This window comes from Macrotis lagotis, chromosome 8 (genome assembly GCF_037893015.1).
Source record: "Macrotis lagotis isolate mMagLag1 chromosome 8, bilby.v1.9.chrom.fasta, whole genome shotgun sequence".
Taxonomy (NCBI): domain Eukaryota; kingdom Metazoa; phylum Chordata; class Mammalia; order Peramelemorphia; family Peramelidae; genus Macrotis; species Macrotis lagotis.
The window spans coordinates 3,303,205-3,321,417 of NC_133665.1; the positions used below are offsets into that span (position 1 = coordinate 3,303,205).

General features: G+C 40.5%; 1 protein-coding gene across 2 annotated transcripts in view; it reads right to left on the reverse strand.

The window, feature by feature from the left end:
• The window catches only part of PLK1 (polo like kinase 1), a 77,149-nt gene that overhangs the window by 19,805 nt on the left and 39,131 nt on the right, over window positions 1-18,213 (reverse strand). For both annotated transcript variants that reach the window (XM_074196257.1, XM_074196256.1), the window contains 4 exons: window positions 6,081-6,959; window positions 5,717-5,885; window positions 4,022-4,166; window positions 2,747-2,840 (listed from right to left, as the gene is read on the reverse strand). In XM_074196257.1, coding sequence (XP_074052358.1) covers window positions 2,747-2,840; window positions 4,022-4,166; window positions 5,717-5,885; window positions 6,081-6,491 — 819 coding nt within the window. In that variant the 5' untranslated portion in view covers window positions 6,492-6,959. The remainder of the gene's footprint in view (window positions 1-2,746; window positions 2,841-4,021; window positions 4,167-5,716; window positions 5,886-6,080; window positions 6,960-18,213) is intronic.

Consider the following 18,213-nt stretch of genomic DNA (forward strand, 5'->3'; position numbering starts at 1 on the left):
AAATTTCTCTATTACTTATTAGGGAAATGCAAATTATAGCACCTCTAAGGTACCACGTCACACCTCTCAGACTGGCCAATATGACCAGAAAGGATGATGACTGTTGGAAGGGTTGTGGGAAATCTGGGACACTAATACATATTGCTGGTGGAGATGTGAATTTATCCAACCTTTCTGGAGAGAAATTTGGAACTACTCCCAAAGGGCAACAAAAATGTGCATACCCTTTCTTCCAGCAATACCACTACTGGGGCCTATACCCTGAAGAGATGATGAAAAAGGGTAAAAACATCACTTAAACAAAAATATTCATAGCAGCTCTGTTTGTGTTTGCAAAGAATTGGAAATTAAGTCAAGGCCCTTCAATTGGGGAATGGCTTAACAAACTGTGGCATATGTATGTCATGGAACACTATTGTTCTATTAGAAACCAGGATGGATGGGAATTCAGGGAAGCCTAGAGGGATTTGCATGAATTGATGCTGAGTGAGATGAGCAGAAGCAGAAAAATATTGTACACCCTTAACAGCAACATGGGGGTGAAGATCAACCTTGATGGACTTGCTCATTCTATTAGTGCAACCATCAGGGACAATTTTGGGCTATGTGCGATGGAGAATACCTCTATATCCAAAGAGGGAATTATGGAGTTTGAACAAAGACCAGGGACTATTTTAACTTTAATTTAGGGAAAAAAACCCGTTATCTTCTTATGTAATTTTGCTATCTCTTATACTTTATATTCCTTCCTTTAGCATATGATTTCACTCTTACCACATTCAACTTAGATCAGTGTATACCATGGAAACATTGTAAAGACTAACAGACTGCCTTCTGTGAGGGATGGTGAAAGGGAAGCAAGATTAGGGGGAAAACTGTAAAACTCAAAATAAATAAAAATCTTTCTAAAAAGTCAAAAACCAAAAACAAGGGCGGCTAGGTGGTGCAGTGGATAAAGCACCAGCCCTTGGAGTCAGGAGTACCTGGGTTCAAATCTGGTCTCAGTCACTTAATAATTACCTAGCTGTGTGGCCTTGGGCAAGCCACTTAACCCCATTTGCCCTGCAAAAACCTAAAAAAACAAAAAAAAAGTGCTTGAGAGTTGTATAGGTTCTGTCTTCTAAAGTTGATTGTGAGATATATTTTTATTTCTCCTTAGGATTCAGGCAAATAAATACTGTGTATACACAAGGAACTTTAAAAAAAAATAGAACAAAAGAAAAAACTACCAAAAAGTGAAAACAGGACACTTCAATCTTCATTCAGCCTCCCTCAGTTCTCCAGAGGTGGATAGCATTTTCCACATGATAACTTCTTCCCTCTCCCCCAATTTATTAAAAGAAAGGTAAATTTTTCAAGATATTTATTACTTCAGTCTTTCACTTTCATATATATAATCTATAGGTTATACATGAACAATCATGTTAAACACCACATTAATCATGTTGGGAAAGAATCAGAATAAAAAGGAAAGACCATGAGAAAGAAAGTGAAAATAGTCTGCTTCGATCTGCATTCAGCTTCTATCAGTTCTTTCCCTAAAAGTGGATGCCATTTTCCACCCAATTACTTTCAATAATCCTAAGAGAAATAAGAAAGGAGGGAGTTGTGATCAGCAATGGAAACATTGGAAAAATATAGAGGTAACTTTTGTGATGGACTTATCATAAAGAATGTGATCCACTCACGACAGAGTTGATGGTATTGGAACAAAGACTGAAGCACATTTTTTGTTATTATTATTTGGGGGAGGGTGCAGGGCAAGTGGGGCTGGGTGGCCTGCCTGGAGCCACATAGCAGAATGATCTTTGGGTGTCTGAGGCCGGATTCGGACCCAGGTGCTCCTGGCTCAAGGGCCAATGCTCTGTCTGCCACCCAGCCACCCCTACTATTATTACTATTTTATTTTGGTTCTTTTTTTTTCTTTCTTCTTTTTTGGTTTTTGCAGGGCAGTGGGGATTGGATGGCTTGCATGTCACATGGCTGGGTGATTATTGGGTTTATGAAACTGGATATGGACTAGGGTGCTCGTGGTTCTAGGGCTGGTGTTTCGTCCATTGTGCCACCTGGCCATACCTACAATTATTACTATTATTTTTTTAAATTTTAATTTTTTTTCTCTCCCCTTTACTTTTTCGCCCAAGCAAGTCTATCTATATTCATGGGGGGAGGGGTATTTTGTTTACTTGTAAACAAGTATATTTTATTAATGTAAAAAAAAACATTTGTACGAAATGAGAATAAAAAAACATTAGAAAATAAATAAATATAAAAAAAAGAAAATGTATGGGGACTGTCTTAGACTGTGCAAAAAACATGGAGACAAAAAGAAATGGGATTATATATATGAACAGCAAATGGATCAGTTTGGAGTGTAATGTGCAATGAGACATCTTATGGAGTTTTAAAATTCCAAACAAAGGATTTACTATTTTTATCCTAGAAGGAAAGCAAGTGAAATGGTTAAGTCTTATGCCTTAGTTCTATCATTATGGTGGCTGTATAGACAGTAGATTGGACAAAGGAAAGACTGGGTACAGGGAAAGCTATTAAAAAGCTAATGCAAAAATACAGGTAAAAGGAGTGATAAAGGACTGAAGGAAGGCAGCAGTTGCAGGAATCAGGGATCAATTATACATGAAAGAGGGAGCCTTCACATTTTTATTAGATACAGGAATCCTTGTTCCATGGTTCACTCAGAAGAAGCTGCAATCAGTGCTGTGCTCACTCTGGAAGCTTAGCTTACCTTGGGAATGCTGTATTCATTTTTCTTGATCCTGATGTAGGTCTCCTTTAAGCAAGAGGTTTCAAAAGGTGGTTTGCCTACTAATAAGGTGTACCTGCAAATACAAAGAAGGGAAGTTGTGCCCAAGGGAGGGAGCCTGAATTCCAATCATGTCCCTTCAAATACAAATTCATCCCAAACAATCAATAAAACACAAACATAGAATTAAGAGTTGAAAGGAACCATAGTGTTGGTCTAGTCCCAATCCAAACTCTATAGAGATATTTTTCTTAGTTTTTTGCAAGGCAAATGGAGTTAAGGGGCTTGCCCAAGGCCACACAGCTAGGTAATTATTAAGTGTCTGAGACCAGATTTGAACTCAGGTACTCCTGACTCCAGGGCTGGTGCTCTATCCACTGGGCACCTAGCCACCCCTTCAATCAAAACTCTAGACCAAGTATATGTCCAACCTGTGGCCAGCAGCCAAATAAATTTTCCTCTTTGTAACTTCTACCCATTGATCCTGACTCTCCCCTCTGAAACCAAAACAAGGATCAGGAGCAGTTCTTCTCTTCCATATTACATCCCTTAAAACTCTTAAAAGTCAGCTCTCAAGCTCCACCCCCCTTTTCTTTTCTAAGCAAAACACATTCCATCCTTTCAAATGATTCTCATTTTACATGAATTTCTCTTCACATCCAAGTTGCCTTCCTATAGCTTATTAATAATGTCATCTCTAAATGATTTTGTCCAGAACTAAATCCAATACTCCAAATGGAGTATTGCAAGATAATCAAGTGTTGTTTCTACAGGCAGCCCAAGATCACATTAATTTTAGTTGCCATTATAGTAACTGAACTGTACCCTACTAAGATAGATACTCAGTTTTTTCAATTTAACTTTGGAACTATGCCTCTATCATTTTGGACTAGTGAAGCCAATTTTTTTTCCAAGCAAGCTGTGAAGATTGAATGAATCAAAAAAATATTCTTTAGGTCCTGAGATCAAACCAAAAGCAAAGGGGAGGGAACTAGGTACTAGTAGGGACAGGCCTTCAGTGGGATATTGGTATCAATGCCCACCTCCTCACTGTCCCAGAGTTCTTGGACATTCACTGGAATCCCATCTTCCCTGAATCATCTTTCCTTCTATTCTTCTCTTCCTTGAGAGAAAATAGTCCTTAGGATAATAAAAACTTAAAAAAAAGGCCAGGTTGTGCCTAATGTTAAAGGCAGACTTGCCTCTGTCATTCTAATCTCTTGGGTTCCTGATAGAGAACGGGTGTCCACTACTCACATGATACATCCAATGGACCAGACATCCACCTCAAAGCTGTGGCCCTTCTTACTTAGCACCTCGGGGGCTATGTAGTTGGGTGTTCCACAGAGGGTCCTCTTCCGCTCACCATCATATTCTACTCTAGTTGCTAATCCAAAATCCCCTGAAATAAGAGTTAGAAAGTAAGTCAGTCTTCTTCCCAGGAATCTTGATTGATTTGACCCATAGCCATATTTAGGTTATTATGGAAGCTCATTCCCCACACTCAGCAGCCTAGGGCCCTTTGAACAAAGTTGAGGGGCCACTAGATGGTACAGTGGATAGAATACTGGTTCTCAAAGCTGAGTTCAAATCCAGACTCGGATACTTACTAGGCTGTCTTAGCCCCAATTGCCAAGCCCCCCCACAAAAGTTGACTCAATGTGGCCTACAATATAAAATATAATTTTTCCACCATCTCCCCAGTGCAGAGTAATCTAAAAACCTATGGCAGACTGTAATCAAATAAGCTATCCTAGGGATTCAGATCTTGGATCCCTTGGTCTGTTTATTGCTTCTAACTTCTTGTTACCCAAAGAGCCAAATCCTGTGATGAGAAGTTACGTTTTTGTGGCTAAATAGCCTCTGATGGGACTCCTTCCATACATACACATGTTCTAAAACAACTGGCTTTCTTTTTTAAATTCAGAATAAAGCGGACAGACCAGTGTGACAACATCGTGATAGCTATGGATGTTAATTGTCCTAGAGGATAGAGGACTGCACTGGAAGTCAAGAAGACAGCCTCAGACACTTGCTAGCCTGAAGGACCTCAGATAAGTCACTTAACCACTCAGACTTAGTTTCCTCATCTGTAAAGTGGTAATAATAGCAGCAATCCATCAACATGATTGCTGGGAAGACCAAATGAGATAATTTAGGTAAAGTTCTTTGCAAACTTAAAAGTGACATATTATTGTTTAAAATATGTTCAACTAAAGATTATTTCCCAGAAATATTTTAAATTATAAACATTTTATTCCTTGAAAACTCTTCTGGTCATAAACAAATGACCACTGGGGTATATTGATTAGGAATAAAAACATTAAAAATTTAAAAAAAAAAACCTATGGCAGAGAATTAATTACCTCTCTTGTCTCATCCCAGTGTGTGTGTGTGTGGGGGGGAGGAGTCATCTAACTTATATAATAGGTGCCTATTTTCAAATATTTTTTGAAAAAGATCCAGATTTCCTTTTGGTATCCACAGTAAACCCACAACCACATGGTTTTTCTCCCTGGCTCTCCAGTTCTGCAGTACTGGAGAAACAGAAGCATGAGTTACCAGCTCTTGCCTCTTTTTTCCCACCTTCATCCTCCTTTACTGAAAAAAAAAAAACCAAAAAAAAAACCCCATGAATCTGTGCTCAGAAAATAAGACTCTCTCAAGCCTTTGAGGACTAAGTCTTCTCCGGTCTACAGCTCCCTTCCACGAGGCATGGCCAAGAGGAGCTACTTAAGAGCAAAGCTAAAGAGAAGCCTGTAAAGTCCTCTGGGACCCTTAAGCCTGTGGAAAAGGCCCCAGTCCAGATCTGGGGCTAATTTCCCCAGAAAGGGAACTTGGCACTTCCCCAGGGCCTTGTGCTTCAGGGTCCTGGGCAGCCAAGCAGCAGGTTCCCGCTTTTCGGTACAAAATCCCAGCCTGGTTAGAGGGAGGAGGGCTCCCCAGTCTTACCTATCTTCACCTCCATCTCATCATTGAGGAAGAGGTTACCCAACTTGAGGTCTCGGTGGATAACTTTATTCTCGTGGAGATACTGACAGCCCAGGACAATCTGGCGAAGGTAATACCTGGCCTCGGGCTCGGTCACGGCTTTCCTTCTTTTATGCAGCTCCAGCAAGGACTGTGGGGGGCAGGGAGAGGAGGCGCTGCTGAGGCCCCGGCGGGGCGGCTCCTCGCCAAACCCGCCCCCAGGCGGCCCCCGGAGGCCGGGCCCCCAGAGCTGCGGGCCCAGGCCCAGTCTCCTCCCCCTCCCCTGCGGAGCAGGGCCCGGGCCGGGCCCCAACGTCTCCCCCGCCCCCACCTCCGGGGTGCTCACCCGCCTGCGGCACAGCTCCAGCACCACGAAGACGAAGTCGCTGTCCTCGAAGAAGCCGTGGAAGCCCACGACGTGCTGGTGGACCAGGCTCTTGTGGATGTTGATCTCCATGGACATCTTCTCCTTCTGGTGCGGCTTCAGCAGCAGCGACTTGGGCACGATCTTGCCCGCGAACACCTCCTTGCTCTCCAGGTCCGAGAGCTCGAAGCACTTGGCGAAGCCGCCCTTGCCCAGGAAACGGCCCCGCTGGTAGCGCCGCCGGCTGCGCGGGTCCACCAGCACCTCGGGGATCTCCGGGGTGGCCGCGGCCGCGGCCCCTCCGGCGCCAGCGCCGGCGGCGGGCTTGCCCCGGGGCTCCGCGGAGCCCGGGCCGGGCTGCCGCAGGGGCAGCTTCCCGGGAGCCGCGCTCATGGTGCCGCCGCCGCCGCCGGCCGGACCCGCCGCCTCTCCGCGCTCCTCCGGCAGCCTCTCCGTCTTCTCCAGCGCCTTGCCGCCCGCCTGGGTCTCCGGCTCCGGCTCCGGCTCCGGTTGCGGCTCCGGCTCGGCCCGGGCTCCACTCGGCGGTGCCCAGCCCAGGCGGCGCGGCTGCAGAGTCGCTGCAAATAGCCCGGAATTCAAACCCAGCGCCGGGAACGTTACGGAGCGGTCCGCGCCGCCGATTGGCTGCAGCGATTTAAAATCCAAACCCGCCTACCGCGGGGCACTTTGGGAGAGTCTTCGCCGCGCCCCGCCCCAGCCCCGCCTCCGAAGCCGGCTTTCAACAAACTTTATTGACACCGGGGCGCCGACAGGTGCGGTCCCTGGGGAGCCAGCGGCGGAGTCAGCTCCGGCTCCGAGGAGGAGGAGGCGGGATGGAAGAGCTCAATGGCAGTGACTGTCCTAGGGAGGAATCCCAGGAAGAAGGAAATAAGTAGATGCCCAGACAGAACTGCCCAGACAGGAGCTGCCCAGGTGCTGTGTTGCTGCATCCCATCTCTAACTGAGCCAAAATGTCCTATTTAAGTCTTACCAGGAGGGCTCCAGCTAGAAGTGTTATATGGGTTTATTTGCTTGTGTAACATATATGTATGTGTTTATATATATATATATATATAATACATATATATAATATATATATATGAAGTACAATATCAACATTTGTGAAATTCCTGTATAGAAAGGGGTCCCTGACATCCTTCTGGGCCCTGAGAAACTCCTGAGAAATGTAACTTGGGCTAGGCACCTTTGGATCTGAAATAGTCTGTTAGGACCCAAGGAGTCACAGATACACCACAAAATTGTCTGCAGATTTATAGAACATCCTTGTTAGCCTAATTATCTTTCTGTATCTGTTAAATTCTAGGACTGCCTCCCCTTCCCCAGATGCAGCTGGAACCATAAGATAGTAACCACCCCCCCCACAAAACCTATGGGAAGCCTGTGAATTCCTGACTCCCTCCATTTCAGAAAATATGTTCAAACAGTACACAAAGGCCCTGACCCCTTCTCACCTCTAGTTATACTGAGCCCTATGTTTACATATGTATACGACAAGACAATATATCTAACTGTTGTCTTTGCTTCTGTATCCTGCTTGCTTTCAGTACCCCCCTAAAACACTATAAAAACCCTATCCCCTGAACACTCAGGTACTGTCTGATTTGGGCCCCCTTCATCCCCAGGCAGTCCTAGAAACTAAAGATCTCCAAACTTTTGAAATTATGGTCTCTGTCTCATTCTTCAGGTTCAACATTGTGAGGAATGTAGGGGTTTGTCTTCACAAGGTGTGGAGGGGGAGCCCTTAGGGAATCCAATACAAAAGGGGAATGGCCCAGAGAAAAGTAAGTTCATCAGATACTGTTATTCTGAATGGCCATAAATCCCCATGCAAGGACAGTCTGTCTGGTGGCCAAGGTTTGGGTCTGATGAACAGTGAACCATAAGGTACCTTTAAATAAAGAGGAGGTGGAATATGCAGCATGCTGGATCATTGGGGATGCTACATTATTTCTAAGCAAGTTAGAAAAAGATAAAAAACATAGGTGGGATCCTCTGGCTGCTCCTAGAGAGGTGGCTAACAGCAGGGCCCAAGAGGAAAGGGAAAGTTTGGAGAGAGAAGAAAAGAAATGCTTTCTAAATTAAAGAAGGCTATTGGATCCAATGCTGTGTAAGTTTGAATGTTCCCATGGGAGTGTGTGTGTATTTGTTCTATGCTCTGTCTTTTTAAGTGTCTGTTTTAGGCATTTCTGGGTCTGAGGACCCAGCTTACATTTTAAAAGAAGGATGGCTGGGATTTGGGCCCAGGAGTTTCAGAAGATGGTGGAGAAGGAAGTAGTGTGCAGCAGCTCCCACGCAGAAATCAGCCATCTCTCACTGAGGCAGTGGTAGCTGTGCTGGGTGGGATTCTTTTTTTGTTGTTTGTTTGTTTTGCAAGGCAATGGGGTTAAGTGGCTTGACCAAGTCCACACAGCTAGAATTATTAAGTGTCTGAGGCTGCATTTGAACTCAGGTACTCCTGACTCCAGGGCTGGTGCTCTATCCACTATGCCACCTAGCCACCCCATGCTAGGTAGGATTCTTAAAGAGGAAAAGCTGTAGTTTTGGGAGAGTTTAGAAGAATTTAAGGGAAGAAAGAACCTTTAAGGTAAGGATTGAGAAGTTCTAGGAGGGAAGATTTTTTTTTTATCCTTAGGAGTGTCTGGGAAAGATTCCATGCTTTCTCCCTGGGTTGGGGAAGGGGTGGTGGGTTGGACACTGGTGGTCTTGATCCCATCCACCATCTTGTCAAGACTTGAACTCTTAAAAAAAAAAAAAAGACTTGAACTCTAGACTGAATCTACCTAAGTGCCCCACCCATGGAGAGAGGGGCAGGGGGAGAGACAGGAGAGCTCAAGAACTTAATCCTTAAAGGGAAAGAGACCTCTCCACAGGTGGGATATGTGATTGGGAAAGGAAAAAAAATACCTAGGATCCAGGAGTTAAGAGACTTGTTTATTGAAAGGAAATCCCGTTTAATGAATATCTGCTGGCCACGTGGCCAACGTGATGACTCTTTGTTTTTGAAGTTTCTGAACTAGAGTTTTAGGGAGCACTCCAGGATTTTAAAAGAAGGATACTAGTGTTGTAACATTCTGACAAAATTTGTACAGAATGGGAGGAATTAAATAACTTAGATTGTTAAATTAGTTTGGGATTAAACTATTTTAACACTATTGTAATTTTGGCAAGGATTTATGTGGTTTGGGATTTTAAACTTTATTGTAAACTTTGTTGTAACACTTTTGGGCTAAAGAAAAGTGGTACTGGGTTAACTAAGAAGAGAAATACCTAGGTTATCAGGGATGTTCACTGATTTTTTTGGGGGAAAAGCTCTAATTGGTTTTAATGTTAAGTTTAATAGTGCTAACAATTGTATTTTTATTTTGGATAGAGCTTTTGGAATGTGAGTGCTGGATTCTCTGTCTAAGGTACTCTAAAGATTTTGAGCTGTAATTACATTGGGGTTTTAAATTTGTCATATGTATGAGATTGGATTCTGAGAATTTGGGTAAAGAGACAAAAGTAAAGAACATGGGATATTCATTTTACTCCCATTCTAAGGGAAATGAGATGTTTAAATGAGAATCTTAATGTTTAATGTATATTAACAATGCATTTTAATTTTAAAGAAGTCAAGAATGTGGACTTCTCTCTTGGTAATTGCAGGCAGCTAATGGGGGGCTCTGAACAAATTGCAATTGTGGGCCCTATTGTAAGGTAACTTATTGATGAATAAGATTATTTTTTATCAGTTATGTGATATTTTGTAATTGCAAAGAGATTATATTTATCTCTTGTGAATATGTTATTTAAATACTGTATTGTTAAAGCCTGGGATTAAGGTGATTGCTTTGAAGGGCAATAAGGAAAATATGAAAAAAAGTATGACTCTTTCTGGGATAGATCTGTGGGTTCATGAATAATGTTAATAATGGAAGGATTGCTTTGTACAGTCTAGTAATTTGTGTGTTACTCTTATTGCTTTTCTGTTATAGTGAAATTAATAATAATTCATGTTGGAAATTTAAGGCTACTTAAGATGTTTTAATGGTTTTAAAGAATTCTGAAAAGCAATTTGTATGTTAGGGGGTGGCTAGGTGGCTCCTAGATAGAGCACCAGTCCTAGAGTCAGGAGACCTGGGTTCAGGTCAAGCCTCAGATACTTAGTGATTGCATAGCTGTGTGACCTTGGACAAGTCACTTAACCCTAACTGCCTTGGGAAAAATAAGCATTTGTATGTTGAGGATGGATAGTAGGTAAACAAGTTTATGTATAGAAGGTTCTAGCTATGTATGTCAATTGGGAATATTTTGGATCTATATATGTATATTCCAAAGCAGTGGTTGTTTGCTTTGAAGTAAAAGCACTATATAATATAGGAAAGATAAACACAAGATAATTTGATATTTCTCTGTGCGATCTCCTAGACAAAGGAGGCATTTATTTGTTGTGAGATACAACAGGCTAGAAGGTTTCTCTAGCCAAGGGGAATCTGATATGTCATCTTTATATAGAGATGGAGTAGATATGATTTCAGACAAGGGATGTCTCTAGTAAGAGGGAGGAGAGAGGCCTGTAGGGCCAGTCATAGTTAGAATACCAGGTTTTAGGCAAAGACCCAGGAAGGATAATCAAGCTTTAGATAGGAGTTTCATTAATTGGGCCTCCATTAAGATTATAATTGGAAATTGCTGAATTGCATTCATTGGAATTTCTAATTAGGTAAAACAACTATTTTAGATCACGGGACTTTTAATCGATTTTCTCTTTTGTCAGATACCAGGATGGTCAACAAAAAGAAATGGTACTGGGTAAATGTCATGTTCTTGGAGCCACGAAAGCCAAGGACATCAGGTGACAGGGATGGGCAGCCAAAGGGGAGACTTCTCAGTATGGCTAAGGTTGGATCCCTTTCACTTGATTTCCCCAAAATGACATTTGGATAATATCTCACCTGGAAGAATAAATCTGGCCTAAGACATTTGACTTATCCATTGTGACCTCTGCTGGACACTGACATTCAATACTCATAAAGGAAATTTCCTTTAATGTCCTAGAAAGTTTTAGGTAAATTAGATCTAATAGCCAGAGATGGGTTAGGTGTCTGGCTGTGACACCTGCTATCAGCTACATGCTAAGATAGGAATTAAGCTTCCTTAGTTTTTGTATCAGAGGGGATATTTAGGTAAGAAGAATGGGAAATTCTTAGGATAATTATAGTTTTAAGTTCTAGTTTAAGGAAATGAGTGTGTTAGGTAAGTATACCAGGAAAAGGAAAATATGGGAATATTTGGAAAAATTCATTTTGGTTAAGGATGTCATTAAGGAATCTTTACTGTAATGAGAACAAAGGTTAAAATTGTTTTATTTGAAGTCAGATGCTGGGTACTCTTAGAACAAAGACGACTGTTAAATGTATCTGTATGGAGCAAACTCCCAATGAGAATGATCACATTGACTCAAGCTTGTGAGTTTGCTCATATAGTAAAATACTAATGGACATTTGTGTTAAAAGTGAACTATGTATGTCAAAATGGCAATAAGGCAAAATGTAAATTGTAATAAGTTCCAGAATCTCATTGTTTAGTGATGGAAACATGTGTTTTGATCTGAATAAGATGTTAAGCAGTTTCTCTACCAGAAGACAAGGTCTCAACTAGTCACCAGAGCTGGAGAGGACTTTTTGGAACAGATTCAGAAGATGCTGAAGGACATTGGATGCCTCCAAGGGAGAAGAAAAGATAAGAAGAGAGGAGAGACACTGGATCAATTCATCTCCACCATCTTTCACCCATGTGTACATTGCTTATCTATACCTTCCTCTTGACTCTGTAAGTGTGATACCCCTATTTATGCCCCTTATGCCCTTCTCCTTATGTAAAGGAAGAGGAGAGGCAGGGTGAAAATGTTCTCTATTGAGAGAGAAAGAGGGAGATTTTTGGGTGGCATTATTGTATCTACATGAGTCTGTGTAGCCTATCTAGGGAGTGAGTCCTATCTCTGATTTAGACAACAGGGTGTTAGTAAAGGTGGGAGGAGAGTCTAGCTGGCAGAAATCAATGCTCAGTCTTTTGGTGTGGCTGTTGAACTTGCCATAGTTCACAGAAGTTTGATAATTGGCCTTGGGAACCCCTGTGTCTGGCCTAGATTCTCAGTCCCTGGTCAGAGGTGCATGGTGGCACAGGATTCTGATCCAGAGGAGAGAGATACCAGTGGCATATGACTGAGTCAGTTCAGCATGACTATTGTTTATAAGTGACTGGCCAGGATATTTGCCTGGGCAATAGCAAATGTCTGGACATGTCCAGAAGCAGGGTACATATATTCAGGACTTAACGAGATAGGTGACCTCACACTCCTGTGAGATGGATGATGGTACCTGGATCCCTTATAAAGATGTGCAAACTGGGGCATTTGTTTAGGGAAACTGATTATGAGTCAGTATGGACTTGCAAGGAAAGTGTTGAAATGGCCATTTGCAAGAGAGATAGTTTAAGGAACATCACTAGGTATATTAGCTATTCTTGGGGTTGATCTAATGGCACAAAATCAGGAATTTAGTTTAGATTTTGGAGCCAGGAAGACCTTTCTAAAGACATTGGTATAAAAACTTGCAGTGGAAGGAGGTACAGCAACTTAGGAAATATACCTATTATCATGATGATTATAGGGCCTTATTTAAGAGGGCCCCTTGGAAGTAAAGAGGAGGAACAGTATTATCCATTAGTTGGAAACTATTCCTGGAAGACCAACTAACACTAGAGGGACATTATTGGATTTGTAGGACTACTGCCTAGACCTAGTTGTCCTCAAAGAGTTGTTCAGGGAGTTATCTAGACTTAAGGGCCTACTACCTGGGCACAGTATGGGAGTTGGGGCTATGGAACCCCAATTTATATCCTGAATAGGCTGATAAGACTCCACGCTACAGTTGAAATAATTACCGATCAAATAGCTAGGGTCTTGGACCTGCTGGCTATCCAAGTCACGCAAACAAGATCGGTGAGCATTCAACATAGGTTGGTACTAGACTACCTGTTGGCCAAGGAAGGAGTAGTTTGTGACAAAATGAACTTGTCAAGCTGCTGCCTAACGATAGATGACAATGGGCAGGTGGTAAAGAAGATAACCAGGGATATTAGAAAGTTGGCATATGTTCCATTCCAAACCTGGACAAGCCCATTTAGTACCTCTGGTTTACTAGTTCATGATGGAAACAGTTACTGGGTATCTTACTATTGGCCCTAAGTGGGAGAATCCTATTAGCATGTGCGTCTCCCATGTATGATCCAGTTAATAACTCAAATAGTACAAGATTCTATCAGCAAATTAGGACTGGTGTATGGCTCTAATAAGGAAGAGGTAAAGATAGGGAAAGTCAGTAGTCCTATAGAGGATGAGGATTGTGAATTAATTTGAGGAAGATACTGCTGGTGAATTGTGAAGACCAAGTTGTTATTCAAAAGAAAAGGGGGGAGTTGTGAGGAATATAGGGTGTTGGTCTTCACAGGATGTGGAGGGGAGCCCTTAGGGAATCCATTACAAAGGGGGGATGGCCCAGCCAATCACAAGACTGGAAGAGTTTTCCTAATCCCATTCCAGGGATACCAAACCCCAAACCAACCAATCAAGAGAGACCTAGAGATCCTGACCTAATACAACTGAGTTTGCGCAATTAGGTAACTGAATATTAACCCACACACCCCCTGTGAGGATTGGAGTTCTTTAGCATATCATGCATTGTACGATGTTGGGGGGATCAAATTAGGGGCATGCCATGGAATGGGTGGACCTCTTAGATTGTAACTCAAACTCTGAGAGCCTATGAACATCCAAGAGGGAGGGGAAAGAGTTTCTGAGGACAATAAATTACCTGACTCCTGAGACTAAGGTGTACCTCACACTTAGGTGTAAGGTATCCTTATCTTGTAAGGTGTATCTTGCAAGGTTCATGAATAAAATGTACAATTTTCTCTCACTCTAGCAGGTTTTTCTTTTCATTCATTTATAACATACTTGTGGGCAGCAGTATCTCCTGTCCTCTCTTTCACTAGCCTCACTTTCTGGAGTCTCTTTTATTTATTTGTTTGTTTGTTCATTTATTTATTTGTTTGTTTATTTGTTTGTTTGTTTTGTTTGTTTATTGCCAGTCCAATATCCCCTAGTTCCTTGAACTTTTCTTTGTATGCTCTGGACCTTCAAGTCCTTTCACTAACCCCGGCACCTTAAGAAGCTTCCCTGGATTGTCTTAAAATGTTGTTCCTTTGTATAACATGGAACCAATGTAAACACTAACAGAATGCCTTCTGGGGGGGGGGGGAGGTGGAGGGAAGCAGGAATGGGGGAGAAATTGTAAAACTCAAAATAAATAAAATCTTTCTTAAAAAAAAAGGATAAGGGAGGCTAGGTGGCACAGTGGATAAAGCACTGGCCCTGGGTTCAAATTCGGTCTCAGACACTTAACAATTACCTAGCTGTGTGGCCTTGGGCAAGCCACTTAACCCCATTTGCCTTGCAAAAAAAAGCCAAAAAAAAAAAAGGATGGGGGCGGCTAGGTGGCATTAGTGGATAAAGCACCAGCCCTGGAGTCAGGAGTACCTGGGTTCAAATCCTGTCTCAGACACTTAATAATTACCTAGCTGTGTGATCTTGGGCAAGCCACTTAACCCCATTGCCTTGCAAAAACTAAAAAATTCAAAATAAAAAAAATCTATAATAAATAAATAAATAAATGAAGGATGAAGAAAATAATAATTCAAGTTAGGCTGAAAAATGTGTTATGAAATCCCAAAAGGCTGATGATGAAAACTGCTATCTGATTTGAGAAAAAAAATTGACCGCATCTGATAAAGACTGAAGCATACTATTTTTCACTTCATTGCTTTCATTTCTGTTTTTTGGTTTTAGTTTCTTCCACAAACTGACCAATATGGAAATATGTTTTGCATGATTACACATGTATAACCTATAAGGTTATACATGTGTAATCATGCAAAACATATTGCTTACCATCTCAGGGAGGAGGATGGAAGGGAGGGAAAGATGGGATTTGGCAATCAAAAGTTTAAAAATATAGAATCCTAAGAATTGTTTTTATAGATAAGGGGAGAATTAAAAAAAAACAAAAAGAAAAATGTGTCATGCTTACATATTTCCAGAGAGCTCTTTGTTAAAAATTTTTCAGCACACCCCTGAGTCTATAATAAAATATAAGCTATGTATAGCATGGAAATAATAATGTAGATTATCAGACTGCCTTCTGTGGTGGGGCTAGAGTGAGAAAAGGGAGGTTGGGAGGGAAAAATTGTAAAATTCAAAATATTACCAAAAAAAATAGGTAGAATGAGGAAATCTAGAAATTAGTTTACTACATTGTTTCACTTAAATGTGTTAAAAATGATTTTATCTATGATTTAGATATTCATCAAACTGGATTGAGAGACTTTGATTAGAAATTGATTTTGTTTTAAGTTTCAAATCTATAACACTGTTTATGATACTGATTCTTTTAGAAACACAGTTTTTTTTTCTAAACTGGATATTATTCTATTATGAGTTTAATTTAAAAAATGTTTGCAAACTATCAACATCTGAAGTCCTTGCCTATAGTAAAGAGAAAGTTTCATTTAAAATTGTTGGTTATCACTTATGAAAATTATAAGATTATTGGTTATTAGGTGTTATTTTAAGGGGTATATATATATATATATATATATATATATATATATATATATATATGTATGCATGTAGTTTGTATTTGGCACTGCTTCACTTAGAAAACTGAATCTCATCCCCTAATGCAAATGATTTTAATCTTAACAGTAAAGGTTGAATAAGTGATAGATGCCTGTCAGTTTAAGGTTTTCTAACTGTATTACCTCATGAAAGTCTAATGATTATCTTCTTATATCAGAACAAATTTTAAAGTGTTTTTGACAAAGACAAAAATTAATTGAAAGTTAGATAAAATTTTTTGTTAGATAAATTTTATGTTAGCTAATTTATTGCAAACAATTATCCTCACCGTATTACTTAGCTGGTACTGTGACAATATTCTGCCCTATAGTTCTCTTTAGTATTCCAGTATTTATAAGTTGTAGGTTAGCTAGGGTAAAGATTCCTTCCCTAAGTACACCATTTCCCTCCAGGGGTAAGTCTTGGCAATTTAAGATTACAAAATGTTTACTTTGTCTGAGACAATCACTCATAATCAATAAAGTATAAATGGATCAGCAAGCACCCAGGCCCACATTGACCTCTCTCTCTGAATTATTAAGAGAATTTTAGTGGTTGGGGAAATAATTTTCAGTCACATCAGACCATTTGTGATCCCTTTTGGGAGTTTTCTGGGCACAGATACTGGAATGGTTTTCTATTTCCTTCTCTAGCTCATTTTATAGATGAGGAAACTGAGACTAAAATCAAATGACTTTTCAGGGTTGGATTGCTTTTTTCTTTTTCTTTTTTCCTTTTCCAGATCTATTCTTGATCTTCTGAACTTCAAAAATCATGCCTCTTCTCATCCTGGAGTTACTTTCACTGCCTGAGGTTTTTTCACCCTAGTCTTCTGCTACCTATTCACAATGGAATAATCCTATTCCTGTGAGAAAACTGGGACACTAATGCATTGATGGTGGAGGTGTGTACTGATCCACCCATTTTGAACAGCAATTAGGAACTTTGCTCTAAGAGTAATCAAATTGTGCATACCTTTGATCCAGCAATATCACTACTAGGTCAGTGTCCAAAAGAGGGCATAAAAAAAGGGAAAAGGACCTATATGTACAAACATATTTATAACAGTTCTTTCTGTGGTGGCAAAACAATTGTAAATTGAGGGAATGTTCATCAATAGGGAATGGTAATCCATTCTCATTATCCATTTCACTAGTCCATCATATCTTTTTTTTTTAGGTTTTTGCAAGGCAAATGGGGTTAAGTGGCTTGCCCAAGGCCACACAGCTAGGTAATTATTAAGTGTCTGAGACCAGATTTGAACCCAGGTACTCCTGACTCCAGGGCTGGTGCTCTCTCCACTACGCCACCTAGCCGCCCCTATCATATCTTAACTCTTAAGACATCTCATAAAGCTGTCTGATTACTAAAAGCATCTCATAATACAGTCTTCTGGCACTCTCTCTCCTCAGGATTCTGGAATGGGTGGGATTTCAGAGAAGCTTCTAATAGATTTGTTTCTCTAGTTCAGATCACTTTGGAGGATCTTTTTCTCTGTTCTCACAAAAAATAGATCTTAATACAATTCAAGTTTGCTTTGTCAAGAAACAGATCGGGTAGTGGGACCTAGTTCAAATGTAATTAAATCTTGTAGACCAGAGAGTTTACATTTTTTTTCCATACTCTTTGCTGCTCCTATCTATCCTTTTCTAAACCAGATATTAGAACACTGCCAGAGGGAAGGATATAAAAGAATCCATGAGGATCTAACTTGTAGAATGAGCCTTTTTAGTCATGAGTTTGATAACTGCTAGTGTTTAGGGGACTTCAGTTTAGTGCCTATAATGGCCTTGTGATGTAAATTAGCTATCATTATAAATATTGAAAATTCAAATTCAACTAAAAATTTTTGAACCTCATTTTGTACTTGATTTATAATTATAATTATTTGCTCTTATTATTATTAACTTTTTATTTACTGTATTGATTTACATTTACCTGCTCTTTCCCTCCCAGGTACAATGAGAATCTGTTAAAGAACTAATAACAGAAAAAAAATTTTAAAAGAAGATGATCAGGGTGGCTAGGTGGCGTAGTGGAGAGAGCACCAGCCCTGGAGTCAGGAGTACCTGGGTTCAAATCCGGTCTCAGACACTTAATAATTACCTAGCTGTGTGACCTTGGGCAAGCCACTTAACCCCATTGCCTTGCAAAAACTTAAAAAAAAGATGATCATAACTGACTTCATTTAAAGATTGTCAAATTAACTTTAATTGTAACAAAAGATTCTGGGATGGAGTATATAAATGCACTGAGTAATCAGTTTCAAAATAGTGCATATCATATGTGTTGTTTATAATAAAACATGTTTGTACTTCAAGACATGCATTAATTCCAAATTAAATAATAAACTCAAGGAGGCTTTTCAAGGAAGTATTA